This window comes from Pimephales promelas, chromosome 5 (assembly GCF_988280905.1).
Source record: "Pimephales promelas chromosome 5, fPimPro1.hap1.1, whole genome shotgun sequence".
Taxonomy (NCBI): Eukaryota; Metazoa; Chordata; class Actinopteri; order Cypriniformes; family Leuciscidae; genus Pimephales; species Pimephales promelas.
In genome coordinates, this window is record NC_142773.1 from 24,231,655 (window position 1) to 24,248,409 (window position 16,755).

The 16,755-nt window shown below is 38.4% G+C and overlaps 1 protein-coding gene across 1 annotated transcript in view; it reads left to right on the forward strand.

The window, feature by feature from the left end:
* insra (insulin receptor a) overlaps positions 1-16,755 on the forward strand; it is a 51,439-nt gene that overhangs the window by 26,287 nt on the left and 8,397 nt on the right. The window contains exons 3-10 of the mRNA XM_039654640.2: positions 5,370-5,691; positions 11,443-11,582; positions 12,117-12,261; positions 12,431-12,645; positions 12,744-12,870; positions 13,549-13,799; positions 15,159-15,326; positions 15,472-15,670. Coding sequence (XP_039510574.2) covers positions 5,370-5,691; positions 11,443-11,582; positions 12,117-12,261; positions 12,431-12,645; positions 12,744-12,870; positions 13,549-13,799; positions 15,159-15,326; positions 15,472-15,670 — 1,567 coding nt within the window. The remainder of the gene's footprint in view (positions 1-5,369; positions 5,692-11,442; positions 11,583-12,116; positions 12,262-12,430; positions 12,646-12,743; positions 12,871-13,548; positions 13,800-15,158; positions 15,327-15,471; positions 15,671-16,755) is intronic.

A 16,755-nucleotide genomic window follows, 5' to 3' on the forward strand; every position in this document is an offset into this window, starting at 1 on the left:
TTAAAGGATTAGTTCACTTTTGAAAAAACTTTTGCTGATAATTTACTCACCCCCATGTCATCCAAGATTTCCATGTCTTTCTTTCCTCAGTCGAAAAGAAATTAAGGTTTTTGATGAAAACATTCCAGGATTTTTCTCCTTATAATGGACTTCCATGGGAACCAGGTCCAACCGAGGTCCAAACGACAGTTAATAACAGTTTCAGATGCAGCTTCAAATGTCTTTAAACGACACCAGACGATGAATAAGGGTCTTATCATGCGAAACGATCGGTTATTTCAAAGCTTTTACCAAAAATTTTACTTTTCTAAGGACAAATGCTAGCCTTGTAATATACTGTGAGGCGCGTTTGCAACGTCAGGTCGTCACGTAATACGTAATTACATTCAAAAGGTCACGGGCGACGTAGCCGGAAGTACAGAATCAAAATCGTCTGACATCGTTGTTTTACCTTTTAATTCCTTTTTTGTAAACGGCGTTTGAGTTAGTTTTCACGTTCAACTTGTAAACACTGACTCTGTACTTCTGGCTATAGGTCGCCCGTGACCTTTTGAACGTAATTACGTATTACGTGACGTTGCAAACGCGCCTCACAGAATGGAGAAAGGCTAGCATTTGTCCTTAGAAAAGTTACATTTTTGGAATAAGCTTTGAAATAACCGATCGTTTCGCAGGATAAGACCCTTATTCATCGTCTGGTGTCGTTTAAAGACATTTGAAGCTGCATCTGAAACTGTTATTAACTGTCGTTTGGACCGCGGTTGGACCTGGTTCCCATGGAAGTCCATTATAAGGAGAAAAATCCTGGAATGTTTTCATCAAAAACCTTAATTTCTTTTCGACTGAGGAAAGAAAGACATGGACATCTTGGATGACATGGGGGTGAGTAAATTATCAGCAAAAGTTTTTTCAAAAGTGAACTAATCCTTTAATTGAAGTTCCTTAATCGGACGCAGCTCGCTGTTTCTGATAAATGCGGCCAATGTTGAATCCTGCAGATTGACACATGAATGAATGAAACTAATGAGCAATGAATGATTCAGCCTGGTCTCACTCAGATCTGCACATGAAGAGAAGGAACTTCGATTTTTATGTGACAACTGACCAGTTACATTAGTAATAATAATAAAAATTCAAATAGATTGTTGAATCAGTGTTTTGAAACTAACACATTTAATTGATTTAAATGATTGTAATAATACAAATTTAAAAAAAAATTGTGTATGTGTTAAAATCGAATTTATTTCTATGATGTTGAACCTGAATTTTCAGGAGCCATTATGTCTTCAGTGTCACATGATCCTTCAGAAATCGTTCTAATATGCTGATTTGTTGCTCAAGGAACATTTCTTATTATCAATGTTGAAAACGGGTGTTCTACATTGCTCTACAATTCAAAACGTGAAAATTGTAAATCATGGTTTATGAAATGAACAGCACTTTTCAGTTAGCCACGCACTTTATGTATCAAACATGCACCACTAAATCACAACAGCGCTCCGGACTGCAGGAGTTCCCAGCGTACTGCGGGTCTGTTAGTGGAGAGGAGCTGACATCTTTCCAGAGCAGAGGAACAAGTTTTTCTAACTCCTTGTCTTTCTGCTCAAGGTTGCAGACATGTGAGCAATAAAGGGTTAACATACAGAGGCTCTGTCTCACAGACCGTACAGGACATTGAATGGCTACCTTCTGCAGCCAGCAAACGCATTGGTTAAGGTTGAGGGTGGGTCTGCGGTTGAGGCTGTTAAATGGACTGGATTCTCCTGGATCAGGAGTCGCCGTGCACAACATTTGCTCATATCCACTGTCAACGGGAGAGTGAGGCAAAGGAGGGAGGGAGAGAAAACAGGGGCACAGACGGTAGACGTCTTTCAAAGAATAGATGATAATGAATTTTCACGGAAAGGCATTAGAGTCAACAAGATTGTTTTTTTTGACACAATTGACACAATCTTGGTGGCTTGCCTGTTTTTTCCAACTTAGCACCTCCGTTGTTGTCACATGTGTGTACACATAAACCCACGCTTTCCCTCCTTTTCACAGCAGGCGGTGAGTTGGCCCTCCCTGGATTGTCATGTATAAGGGACAGAGGGTAATGTTGTTTTGCTCTTTAGATGGCTGACCTGGTGTCACCTGACACTGAAGTGAACAACAACAGCTATACACTTGCCGTACTTGTTATATACCATAATGTGTAATGAAAATCCGTGTTTGAAAGGCAGCACTGTTTTACACTTTTTCAGTATTTGGAAAGGTGTATTGAAGAGTTTAGTGGAAAAACTGAGAATTGTTTTTGAACTTCATTTTAGCTGCTCGGATTTCTGCCAGTCACTTTTCATGACAACTTTTCCTCTGTTTTTGTTCTTTTTTTTCTTGTATTTCTCAGCATGCTTCATTTCCCCAAAGCTCTACATAAATTTACTTTTTTAGCAGGCGTTTTATGATCCCTGGGTTTGTCAGCGCTTGTCAGGAGTGTTTGGAAACTTCACTGAAGTCTCCAAGCATTTTAGAAAGCTTAGTGTTGTATGCCTAAATCACTGAACGCTTGTCAGAGGCTTTAACATGGGGTTAAAAGTCAGATGAATACTTAATTGTCATGCTTAAGGCAGGTCTGAGGATTTCTAAGCCCTCATCTTGTGTTGTCGTTGTCGTTGTCATGGAAGTAGAGGTGTTCGCTGGCCTTTCATTGGACTAAACCAACTCCAGGATTGTGTTCGACTGAGTTGTGGTGTTAACATCACTGGCAAGAGCCAATATTCCATTAGGACACACACACACACACACACACACACTTTCTCTCTCGCTTGTTCTTTAAACTCTAATCATTATTATATCCTTTCCTTGTGTGCAGCTCTGATGGTTAGTCTTTGTGTGTGTGCATTAGGGTTGTGCTGAGACAATCGTTTATGGATTTCAATGATGTGATTCTAATGTTTGGTATCTATTAATTTATTCTAAAAATAAATAAAAATGCAATTCACACACTATCAAAAGTTAATGTTGCGAGATTTGTGTAATGGGGTGGTTGATTATGATTTCACTTCTAACTTTAGTTAGTGTGTGTGTAATGTTGCTGTTTGTGATGGTGGTTCAGTGGGTGAGACACATGCCTTTGGTGTGAGAGCCCCGGGTTCAAATCCACTGTGAGACACCAATGTGTCCCTGAGCAAGACACTTAACCCCTAGTTGCTCCAGAGGCGTGCGACCTCTGACTTATATAGCAATTTTAAGTCGCTTTGGATAAAAGCGTCAGCTAAATGAATAAATGTAATGTAAATGAGCATAAACAACATCTGCAAAGTTAGAACACTCAAAGATCAAAGCAAAGGAAGATATTTGCCTTTAAAGAAATCGTTTTTTAAGGACTACAACAAATGGCTGGTAGGGACTACACAACATTCCTCCCGGGTTAGGGACATCACCAACCCTAAAATTTTTACTTTTACATTTTTTTTAAATCTTTTAATTTTTAATCTACATAAACCCCGGCCCTGGGAACATGCAGTCCATGTTGAGAAGAGGAAGAATTGTTGTAGTAGAGCACATTTGTTAGTCTGCTCAAGCTGTCGCATCCGTCTTTTCATGCAATGCGCAGCAAGTAACTACTGGCTAACGTCAGACCCAAGTCTCATTGAGCATAATAGGGGCACTTTAAAAGTAATTTTCTTCTAGAAAATGATATAATAGTTTTTCAAAGCCATTTGAAACCACTATGAATACAAAGAATCTATTTCTAGGAACTTGGCACATAATTGTAAAACTTTTTTTACAGCCACCAAGACAACTTTGCTCACTTTGCAAATATGTAAACACTGATTTCAGGACTTACAAGATGACTCTTGTCAAACAACCGGCAGCAGTGTGCTGATCTCTGTACTGTGAGTTTATATGGGGATTGTGTGCATGTGTATGAAGGAAATAAGGAGCACATAAAAGGCAGAGGAATGTGGTTACACCATTTTAGGAGCTGCTTATCAGAGTAGGCCATTTTGTCATTGTTTTAATATTTACAATTGTAACCTAGTGTTACATCAAGTTAGGACATGACTGTAGAGTTGAGTTACTGAGAAAACACTTAAACACATATTACAACTGAAATACGGACCGCATCTGTCAATTTCCACAGAAGATAATCTGGCATTAATTTTTCTAATTTACATTGGAAGTCTAACAAGTTTCAGTACCACTCCTCTGCTGTTTCCCAAGGATACACTTATTTTAAATAACAGTATAACAGTTTTGCAAAAATAACGAATTTATTTTTTATCAGCTTTCCCTAAACACTCCCCCATCTTCCATTGGTTGGACAAACTGATAGTTCCTCTCCAAACTCATGGCAATAGTTAAGCCAGTGTTCTTGTGCAGGGGTGATAGGGGTGGTTAAACAAATTGATTGAATGTGTTGATAGTGCCTCAATGTTTACACTTTTATGGAAAAATCTACCTACATATAACTTTCTTATAACTCTCGCTGCAAAATAAGCTGGGATAAGAGTAAACATGACACACTTTAGCTTTAAACATTTACACATGTTATCAATGCGATTGATGTGGAAGAATCTGTGCAAAGTTAAATAAAATCTTTCAGCTCTATTTAAAAAATACCTGGTTATTTTCACACGAAATCCACAAAAGGATACCAGGAAGAGACATGAAGATGTGTTTCATTTTTTATTAGTTTCACATGGCTAAATCCCACTCGCAGTAATTAGTAATTAGCAAACAAATGTACAGAACAAACAAAATGCATTGCACTGAATAATTTGTGCTTATATATGAAAAATGTACATAGTTTTAAATATTTCCCATTAAAACCTTTGGTTATGTTGTTGCAGTGCTCCATGTAAATGTGTCTTGTGTTCATTTTTAAAAAACTGATGTCATCATTCTTTGTATTTGTAGTTTTGTATATGTTGTATTCAACAGCAGACAGCAGATTCTGTATACTAACATTAAATTATAATTGTATCTAGGATTATTCCTTGAGCCTGTGGAATTATTCATTTTATTGTGTATGCTTGCAGTCATAATTTAATAAACATAATTTACTTATTATTAATATTATTGCTGATAATAATCAATATTTTCATTTTGATAAATGCGTTTTTAATAATAATAATCCTGTCAAATTAAAATGTACAGCATTCTTATTTTAGCATCCTTTCGTTTGCATTACTTAAAGTGGATAAAAAACTTTAATATATTTATATATTTTTTTCTCTTTAGAAATCAAGGGGTAAGTTGGATGAACTGCATTCATTTTCTTCATGCCATGCCCTCACTATATGAAAATGTCACTGTGAGTGAGAGATATCTTTTCCCTTAGAATAATTTTTCTTAATGTAAGCTGTCTTTCTCTCTCTCCACAGTGTGTCCATCCTCATGCAAGCACCGTGCCTGCACTAAAGACAACCAGTGCTGCCACGACCAGTGCCTGGGCGGTTGCTTGGAGCCCAGCTCGTCGCGCAAATGCGTGGCCTGCCGCAACTACATGCACAATAACATCTGCGTTGAAAAGTGCCCACCTGGTTTCTACACCTATAAGGGCTGGCGCTGCGTCAACTTCAGCTTTTGCCAGGAGCTCCACAACAAGTGCAAGCAGGGCAAAGGTGACTGCCACGAATACGTCATCCATGATGGTGCCTGCATCCCAGAGTGTCCTTCTGGGTACACCACTGTAAACTCCACTACGTAAGTAACCCACTACTTCTATGCTCTCCACTCAATGAACAGGCACAATTACTAGTGCACACATCCCCAAGTGTCCTAAAGGGTACTTCAAATGCTTCATGTGTGCGTCAGGACCCACATAAGCCAAATCTTTTGTGTATGATCACTATGATGTTTGACCCAAAGGATCCCTGGGTCATTAGACCACTCTGTGCCTCATTTAGTCTACGAACTGGATGAAGTAGACCAACTAGTAGTTTGGATTTTCCTCTTGTTTGTATTTACTGGTAAAACATATAATTTTGATGCTTTGTATATACTCAAACACAGAGGACTCAAGGTTGTTCATATGAAGTGATTGGCTGTCCATCCTTGTTGACAAAAACTGCTTAATTCAGCCTGGTTTTCTTGTCTTAACTGGTTTAAACTGGTCTAGCTGGTCTCCCAACCTGAAAAGTACCCAAGAAACCAGCAGGTCAGACAAGTCTGACTAGGCTGAAGGCTGAAGGCCTATCCACAAGTTTCCTACGCCACATGAGGCCTTGCGTCAAAAGTGGGCGCGACTTCCGGTTCGAAGTAAACAAAGCGCGACTTGACATGCTTGACACTAGTTAATTCAACAGTTGACAGTCATTCAAGTTATAGCGATCCAAACTAGCTAACAATGTGGGAACACAACCTCAAAGAAATTCAAAAGTGTGAAATAACAGTACCTTTACCCTCTGCAGTAGGAGTATTATAATAACATTATTAATAATCAATACTCATCAAGGCATGGTGACGGACAGTTGTGCGAGCTGACAAACAATTAAAATAAAAAACACACACTTAGTCATTGTGCTTTGGAGTTTATTCAAAATTATTAATGAATGTGCTACTTGAATACATTAACTGGCACATTTGGTATTCAGTCAACACAGGCTTTGATCCTGAGTTTAGGTGTAACATCAGTAGCGAACAGCCAATCACATGCTGATAGAGTTTATAGAATATTAAGAATTTAAACAAATGTACACAGGAAGATTCGTCGTCTTTTGGGAGGTGATGGAAACTACAGTCGTTGGCAGGATCAGAGACGGGCTCTGGCAGGATCACTCTGATTTCGTTTTCAGTTTATGTTCAAAACAATCACGTTTAAGCCACTGAATTAGTTTAGTCCGGTTATTAGGGCTGTTGTCAACCAAAGAAATCCTTAGTCGACCAAAGTCTTGTCCTGCGCAATGATTAGTCGACTAAAAAAAAAAAAAAACGTGATGTTTTGATTAAACATTTTTTAAACAATTGTCATTGAGCATTTATAAAACAACAACGAAAAAACATCACAAATAAATAAAACTATAATAATAATACAATTATTTGAAAATTAAATGATTTTTTAACTGCAAAAAGTGAAGAGCTCTGTCCTCGGTCTATAGTAACAGTCACAATCGCGCACCTGACCACATAATGAAAAATCCCAACAAAGCTCTCGTTTATACAGGCTTTATATTCTTCTTTACTTTCAAAGCTATGGGTTAACTTTCGTCCTGACGATCAAGGCGTTTTAAACAACACACAGAAAACCCAAATAACTTAAAAACAATCCTAATAATAGGCTGTAGGACCGCGTATAGGTTTATTTTCGTTTTGTTGCATTATTTAGGCTATTTTCAAATGCGTCAAGTGTACAAATAAAAACGAAAACATTAAGCAAACACAATCTATTGAGTCAGCATGATATAGCCGTTAAAAGGCTGCTCACGTCTTTTGCGCGCTCAAGTTCGATTTCAAATGTAGGCGCGCGACCTGCGCGCTCATAATGGAGCAACGCGATCGCCTCCCTCCACAGTCTTGTCGTCTTTGTTTTAAAATGTAGCCAGACAAAAGATTTAGATTTCCTGGACATTTTGTCGACTAAAACCAAAACAAGCAGCGTTCTAACTGAATGAATACAGCATCCCTTACCGAGCGCGAAGCAGCAGCGCAGCCGACCACAGGTGCGGTTCCCGAGTGTATTATGTGTGTTCGCTAAACTGTGGCGCAGTTACAAAAATAGCCTAAATTAAAGTATTTTAAAGTTGAGGACAAAGCACAGGCTAATTATATTTAGAATACTACAGTAATAAATGACTGCTTATAAAGGAATAAATATCAAGGAGTAAATCATTGAAAAATTCTTTCTATTGGTTAAAAAAAAAATGCAACTGGTCGACCAATAAGAATGTCAGTCGACCAAGACGGCATCGACCGATTAGTCGACTAAACGACTAAAGTTGACAGCCCTACCGGTTATACATACAACCGCGAACAGCACATGTTGTCCCTGAGCTCCGTAACGACATCTCTCATAAAGATTTGCGTCTTTAAATAGTAAAATAATTCTCCGAAAAACAACTAGCCTCTTCGCTAACTAACACACAAAATACCATTGGAATGCTACTTCCGCTGCCTCACCGGAAGTTTCACCCACTTTATTTTTTACAGTAGTGCCCCTCGGAAACTTGTGGATAAACTTGCAGCAAAGTTCTTTTTTGGTGGCCGCTTGGAAAAAAGTTTGCAATACCTTGCAGGGGTAGGCCTATACTGTTTGTGAAAATCCAGAATTGATGAATATGTAAATACGTGCTGTGCATTTTTCTTACAATAACAAAAAGGACAGCAGAGAGAAAACAGCAATTAAGAAAGCATCTCATTCATGGAACAGGGACAATAAGTGAAGAAAAAGACTGATCTGGCTTAGTGATCAGGGTTGTACTGACCTCAATCGACTGTCTGAGCGCACAAAGGGTAATTTAGTGAGTATGTGTGTCAGAAAGGGATGTACTGTATGTTAATGAGGAAGTGTGTGAGTTTTAAAGCAGCGCTGACCTAGTGTGAGGCTTGACAGTGCTGTTTGTGCACATTTAAATAAGTCTGAGCAGAAAGAGGAGTTCGACAGACTACTACTCTCTGTTTTACAGAGCTTTTCAGAACACAGTTTGTTTTGTTTGTTTGTAGTGGAAATGTACGATAACCAATGTCTCATAGCTTAATCTTTATGCAGAAGAATGGGTGATTGGTCACATTGAACGTTTTTTTTCTTATCCTCAAAATGGTCAGTCTGATTTCCAGATATCTCTTTGGTCTAGCTGTGGTCAGACCCTAGCAAAAACCCTTAAAGAAAACAGTGGAGCATGCATTCAAAATGAGATATTTTGTTTCAAGGTTTAAAAAATGTATCACACATACGTAAACATGGCAAAATTTTTCTCTTTTTCTCCCTTAGCAACTATCTAGAGCTGTGATATAAAGAACAGCAGACTGGAAAAAATAAACTACTGGGAAAAAAAATTTCAAAAACTATTTTTGAAAGCAGTCTTACTGTATGCTCACCAGGGCTGCATCTATTTGATAAAAATACAGCATTTTAATTTAATTTAATTTAAATTTAAATTTCATTTAAAATGTAATTTATTATTATGATTGCAAAGCTGAATTTTGCTGTCACTTTTGACTATTGAATGCTTCTTTGCTGAATAAAGTATTTAAAAATATCTTACTGACCCCAAACTTTTGAAACTTTCGGTGTATGTCCATTTTATTCTTTTAAGAGTCCTCAAAAACAATATTGGGCACTTGTAAAACATTTATTATAATATTATGAAATATAGTTATGTATGTTGTTATTTTGTCAATATATATAATTTGGAATAGCTGTCAATTGAAAAGGATGCTTTTTCTCCATAGAGTGTGAAGTTATAGAATCTCTTTGAATTTATTAACTTTTTCTCTCACCCAAAAATGTTACATCTATCCTCACCCTTAGGTCTCTCCATACCCATATGATGTTTTATTCTACTGAGGAACAGTATAACTAGCATAATGTCAAAGCTGTTTTTGTCCATGCAACAAAACAGAATGCTGAATAAAAATCTGCAAAAAGCACAAGAATAAAAAAAAACTGTCATAAAATGTGACTCATGCACTATATTCCACGTCTTCTGAGACCACACAGTAGCTTTGTGTGAGAAACAGACTAAAATTGAAGTGACAACCAAACTTCTTTCTCTTATGAGCATAAATTCTCTTAGAATTTATGCTTCATAACGAAAAATATATCGTGCCTGTGTGACGCAAATTTACTTAATTCCAGTTCATTTTCAGACATTTTTCAGTATGAACCTTACTGACAGAGAGAAGGCAAAATTCACATCATGATTATTTTTCTTTATTTGACAAAAAGCAGAAAACTTTGTTTTTACTGTTAATATCCACAAAAAATAGACACTTAACAGGATCTGATGATATACAACATTTATATGTAAGATCAAAATCAACAGAGTAATTGGAGTCTCTTTTGCACTGATTAAAACTTCTCCTTGCCATTATTTCTGACACATTCATTATAATTACTTTTGTCAATGCTTTGCAGCAAGCTTTATGCGTGCGCTTGAGCATGGAATAGTTTATATATATTCAAGGCTCATTATGATTTAGTATTCTCCTCAGTATATATTCAAGTAATTCAAATATAAGTGTGCAGTAAGTCGACAATTGGCTTAAATGGATGACTCTTAGTCGTCCTGAAAAAATCTTTTGTTGTGGGCAGCCCTACTACTCATCCTTTATGGAGCTTGGAAGTCTGAATCGCCATCCTGTTTGTGTTTCTTGGAATAAAAATAATAATAATTATATGTGGTTGAAGCAGAAATAAGGTGAGTAAAAGATGACAGCGCTGACCCTGTAATGCATGTTCTGCCAGATAGGACACATCTATTTTCTGTTCCTTTTTTCTGTCTCTCTTTCTCATGATTCCCCCCTTGCCAGTATGACCCCTGGGCTGGGCAGTTTGGGTGCACTGTGGGACAGCAGACACACAAATCATAGAGGCTGGACAGCCAACAGTGCAGTGGTCCAGTCTCACACCCCATGCTGCCGCCCTTGGTTACAGTCTCTGCACATTAACCGCGTGCATTGAGATATCAGGAGTTTCGACATCCATGTCCTCATTGGCTCGTCTCTCTGTGTCTGTCAGATGCATAGACAGGGAGCGCCGTCTGGCTACTGACAGATAAAAGACTCTGAGTTGAATCCTTGCCGCAGGGAGACACGACATACTGGACTCTGATATGTCTGCAATAAGGATTTCACCCACGCACCGTCTTTCCTTCAGATTAGCTGGAAAAAGCAGCACATTCCGTCCTTTTTGGCGGGTATCAAAAAAGAGTAACAAGGTGCAAAACACAGCGAAAGCCCATAAGGGAAATTACTGGAGCTTTGCCCGATCCGTGGTTTGTGCACATTTTTGACACTCCTTCAGACCTGGTATTATGTTGTGACACTAGTATGATTGTTCAGACTATGAAAATCACTCCTCCATATCTTTTTATCTTTTACCATATCTCACAATTTATTAAAGCTGTATTACAAATATGCAGGAAACAGTGGCACAGAAAGCATTCCTCAGTCAGGCGCAACACTTCTACAAAAACAATCAGTGATTAAGTTGTCTCTGGCACATCTGAGTGAATGTCTCATTCATCCTTGATTGCACCCTCGGCCTGCCCTGCAAGGTCATCCGCGCCCCCGTTCCCACCGAAACAGCGCTGACACTTTGCGCAACAGGATTCATGTCCTTGACACAAACAATCAGTTATTGTCTTTATGCTACATATTTGCCTTGATGTCAACGAGAATAGAAACGCTCCATCATATCTACATTTCTTTGTGTCCGTTTACAGCACGTATGAATGAATGAATGGCTTTTGTTTGTCGTGTGGCTTTGTGTACATGTGACTGTGTTCTGTGCCGTAGGTTGAACTGCACCCCTTGCGCTGGCCTTTGTCCAAAAGTGTGCATGGGGCTGAAGACAGTAGACTCAGTCACTTCGGCACAGGCTCTGAGAGGATGCACAGTGATCAACGGCAGTTTGGTCATCAACATCCGCGGAGGGAGTAAGAACAACACAATTTCTCCACTTTGTTCAGCATAGAAAGGGAATCTTTAGTGTTGAGCTCTCTGGAATTCATGCTTCTGATTGGTTAATCAGCATTCTGCAAATGTTTTTATATAATGACGACTAAACTTTATAATTGGCTGTTTTCCATGGCAACCATTCTTCTATACTTTTAGATTCAGGTCCCAATCTGTGTTCTGATCACTGTGTTCTGTTGTTGCATTTACCTTCCAGTTATATAATAATAATTATTATTATTATTAATTTAAATCATTATTTATTTGTCAGTCATTCAGGAGTATAATAATAATATAAAAAAATAATTAGTAAAATAAATAACAGTATCATAAATAACTCTATTTTGCATTGTTACTGCATTACCACCTTCCAATAATTCAATTTAATCAATAACAGAACCCTATAAAATGTTTACAGAGTAGCCTTATTGTACTTCATTCTACATTTTAATATTGTGCCGACTTTCTTAAATCTATATTTTAAACTTTCTCTTCTTTCCACCTCTCCCTGTTAGATAACATAGCCGCAGAGCTGGAAGCTAACCTGGGGCAGCTGGAGGAGATCACCGGCTACCTGACAGTGCGACACTCGTATGCCCTAGTCTCTCTATCTTTCCTTCGCAAGCTTCGAATAATCCATGGAGAGACGCAGGAAGTCGGGTATGAGTCTTCTTCATAGGATGTCAAGGTTTTCCTTGGTTTTCCAAAATTTTGGCTTTATCCATTTGCGTTGTCAGGTCTTGCTTGTCAACCATAATGATACCATGTCATCTTTCTATTCCTTCCTCTTCCTTTGTTGTTAATTGTGTGCTGTTTTATGTCCCATCAGGAATTATTCATTCTACGCTCTCGATAACCAGAACCTGCGTCAGCTGTGGGACTGGACCAAACACAACCTGTCCATCCAGCAAGGTCGCATGTTTTTCCATCATAACTCCAAACTCTGCATGTCAGAGATCCGGAAGATGGAGGAGGTGACTGGCACTAAGAACCGGCAAGCAAAGAATGACATTGTCTCAAAGACCAATGGAGATCAGGCTTCATGTGAGGAGGACATTGCTTTGCATTTCCTTTATGCTCATGTGCTCTTTTTTTTTTTTTTTTAAATAAATCTGAACGCATTGTTTTTGGTGTTTGACCAGGTGAGAGCCAGGTTTTGAAGTTCACACAGATTCGCACACTTTCAGACAAGATCATAATTAAATGGGAACCTTTCTGGCCGCCAGATTTCCGAGACCTTCTGGGATTCATGGTTTTATACAAAGAGGCGTAAGTGACTCAACTTTTTTTTTTTTAAATGGACCTTAAAGGTGCACTATGCAGGATTTTCATAAAAAATAAAGTATCAACTCAAACAAAAATAATGCCCATCATAATTACTGAAGTGTGCGGTGGTGTTTGTTTATAGAGACACATTTTCTTCTTGAATTCCTGTGCTCGAGACTTTTTTGGACTGCAACCTTTGGCCAGTGGGTGTGTTGCCCCAGCCAATCATTTATCTATTAGCGTAACCTTTCTTTCATGTGTACCAAAAAAAAGAAGCTATTTATGCATGATGAAATGATGAAAAAAGCTCATTGCTCATCTTCCTGCTGGAATTCACTTGTGTCGGTTGGGCTGCGTATGCAACTGATAAATCATCTCAGGGGAGAAGACTTGTGCTTCTGGCGGTGCTCAAAAGAGGAGCCAAGTTTGAATGTTGTGTTTAGAAACAGTAACTGAAAATCCTCTATGGTGCACCCATAAGCAAGGTAGACAGCATATAATGCGTTGTGAATGTTGGAAGTACCATCCGAAATCAAGAGCATTTCAGTAAACACTATATTTTATGTTTTGTCGTCTCACAGCCCTGTTTTCATTTTCACCATTTCAACAATGGTGTCTAGCTCAATGCAATGAAGTGATTTCTGTGTTTGTGTTTGATAACATTTCTCTCTGTTTCTCAAGGCCATTTAAGAATGTAACTGAGTTCGATGGTCAGGATGCATGTGGCTCTAACAGCTGGGTCATAGCAGATGTGGACCCTCCACCTCGCGCCACAGAGGGAAAAGAACAGCAGGAGCCCGGCTACCTCATCCTCCCTCTGAAGCCGTGGACGCAGTACGCCATCATGGTCAAAACCCAGCTCTCTGCGTCTGATGAACACCAGGTCCACGGAGCAAAGAGCGAAATCATCTATGTCCGCACCGATGCTACCAGTAAGAGCTTCAGATGCGACTGATTAATTTAGAAACTGAAAAAGTTGGGATGAGCAGTTTTTTGTATGCCCTTGTTCAGAACATCCATTTACTATTTTAAGACCTTTCACTTAACAGCGTTTCTATTCATGATTTCCTTACCAAGCCTGTTAAAACTAAATGTAGTCATTTCTCTAGTCTTTTCTTTAAAGGGATAGTTCACTTTGAAATTCAGTTTTGATATGTTTTAGCTTACCTCAAGGGCTACCAAGATGTAGGTTTCTTTGTTTCCACATTATTTTAAATTTTGATATTTTTCGGTCAAACCGTTGTTGTCTGTCAGTCATATAATGGAGGTATATGGGGTCCACCTCAAAGAGCATGCACAGAGAAGTCCAAATTAAACATGATTTAATGACTCGTGAATGTAAGTACACATTGATGGCCTAAGACACGAAATGAGCGGTTTGTGTGAGAAATCGAACAGTATTTATATCGTGTTCACCTCTTGTAACCACAGCCATGTCCGACTGATCTGAAGGCACGGGTGCTTCAGATCAGTTGGCGCAGACCGAAGCGCCCGTGCCTTCAGATCAGTTGGACATTAAATCATGTTTAATTTGGACTTCTCTGTGCATGCTCTTTGAGGTGGGTCCCATAAATCTCCATTTTATGACTGACAGACAACAACGGTTTGATCGAAAAATATATAAATTGAAAATAATGTGGAAACAAAGACACCTACATCTTGGATGCCCTTGAGGTAAGCTAAAACATATCAAAAATTAATTTCAAAGTGAACTATCCCTTTAAGTCGATTTCCGTAGCGCTGGTAATCTTGCAGCCTTGGTATGGGAGAGGAATAAAAGAGGTCAAAGGCTGGTAAAATAGACTTTCAGTGGTGTGAAATCAAGCAGTGTGCAGCATCACGCCAGGCCGTGATTTAGGAGAAAAAATAAATGTGGTTTGCTTTCAGTCCAGCTAGGTGTCTGTCTAATTTCCTTTTGAGCTTGTTTTGTCTTTCCTTCCTGATAAACCACATAACCATTCACTAAGCTAAAAAACATTGTTTCAGCAGCTGGTTGGCAAGAGCTGAAAGCAGTGCTTCAGGGTTTTCTTTTCTGACTTTCTGGTTTGGCAAACGGTTGGGTTCGCACATTGATGGTGCCCCTCTACTTCCTTTTTAGGAGGAAGCTGTCGTCGTTATTCTTCTTGTCTCATCTGAGACCTAGTCTGAAAATGTGGTTTTGCCAGAATATATTTTTGTTAAGAGTCTATTTTTTTACTAGTCTGGCTTTTTGGCTGTGTTCTTATTTAAAATCATTATTGTTTTTTTCCATTTACTAATGGGTGAGTTTTTTTGTTGTTGTTGTTTTTCAGAACCCTCTGTGCCCCTGGACCCCATATCCTCGTCAAATTCCTCATCTCAGATCATTCTGAAGTGGAAGCCCCCTAACGATCCAAACGGAAACATCACACACTACTTAGTCTTCTGCCAGCAGCAACCAGAGGCTAGCGAGCTCTACAAGTTTGATTACTGTCAGAAAGGTTAGGAAACATACATGGACATATTTATATAAAACATACACACTACCATCCAAAAGTTTGGGGTTGGTAAGAATCTGAATTTTATCTAGAACAGAATCGAAGAAATTTTCAAACAAAATCGAATCCTTGTGTTTCTGTTGTTCAGGAATGAAGCTACCCACCAGAGCCCCAACACAAGTGGACAACGAAGAGGAACAGAAGTGGAACCAAACCGAGGAGCAGGGCCAAGATAGCCGCTGCTGCGCTTGCCCCAAAACGGAGAAACAGCTGAAGAAAGAGGCGGAGGAGTCAGAGTACCGCAAAACCTTTGAGAACTACCTCCATAATGAAGTCTTTGAGCTCAGGTAAATGCCACGGTTCCTCATTTAACTAATGTAGATCAGAACTGCAAACACTAATCATATAATCGGTAATTAAAATAAAATTAGTATGAAAAAAGATACATTTTTACCATTTTTGCGCTCAATATGTAGCATATATTATTTAGCATATAATTTTCCTAACACAATATATAGCATACATTATATAGACTTTCATATGTATGCTCACATTATATAAACTATTTAATAATATGGAAATATATAGCATAAATATATCATAGAGACTTTCTTGTATAAATGGTATATTGCATATATTATATAATGCAATTTTCATATATAGACACAATATATAGCATACATTATTGACATTATTATATATCCTGCATTAAATAAACTTATGCAAACCATTTTCATATAGTTTGAAGGAGAGCATTGTGCAAGATGTGAAATGTCTAGTTTAATATATGAAATAATCAGCTGATTGATCATTTATCAATATAGTTCCCCCTATTATCAAAATAGTGTTAAGGGCTCAGAAACAGACATTTTTCTATTCAAAGACTCTCAATCTTCAGCTGACGTGAGCCTCTAGGTGAAGAATCTCAAGTTGTTCATGTTGTTATGGTGTTCATCTGTTTTCTCCAGAGGTCTAAGCTCAGGGTTGACCGTCTTAGCAGTAGTCAGACCACTTTCCCTCGCTGGGTTGTTTTTGACTCCATCAAGACCTTGAGTACATGTTTTTGTTTGGTGATTTTCCACCTTCTATGTGTATCTTTGGCCTTCAGAAGCTCACAGCTGGCTCTAAAGATCTTGTTCCACTGTTACACACACATGTACACTCCCACGTACACACAAACTTTCTCTCATGCCTTGTACAGACCTTGGTTTAGTGTAATCTTTGTTTTGGGTTGAAGATCTTGTCTAGTCTGTGGTAGAGATGGACAATGTTGACGAAGACAACCAAAACGCATTCAGAGGAAGTGCAGACTCTTACACAGGTGGTTTGTCTCACTACCCTTCATTGATCCACATATTATGGTTGATTTTTGCAGATGCGCATTTTACTACAGTCTATAAAAGTATTCAATTTGTTTTATTTAGACATTAAA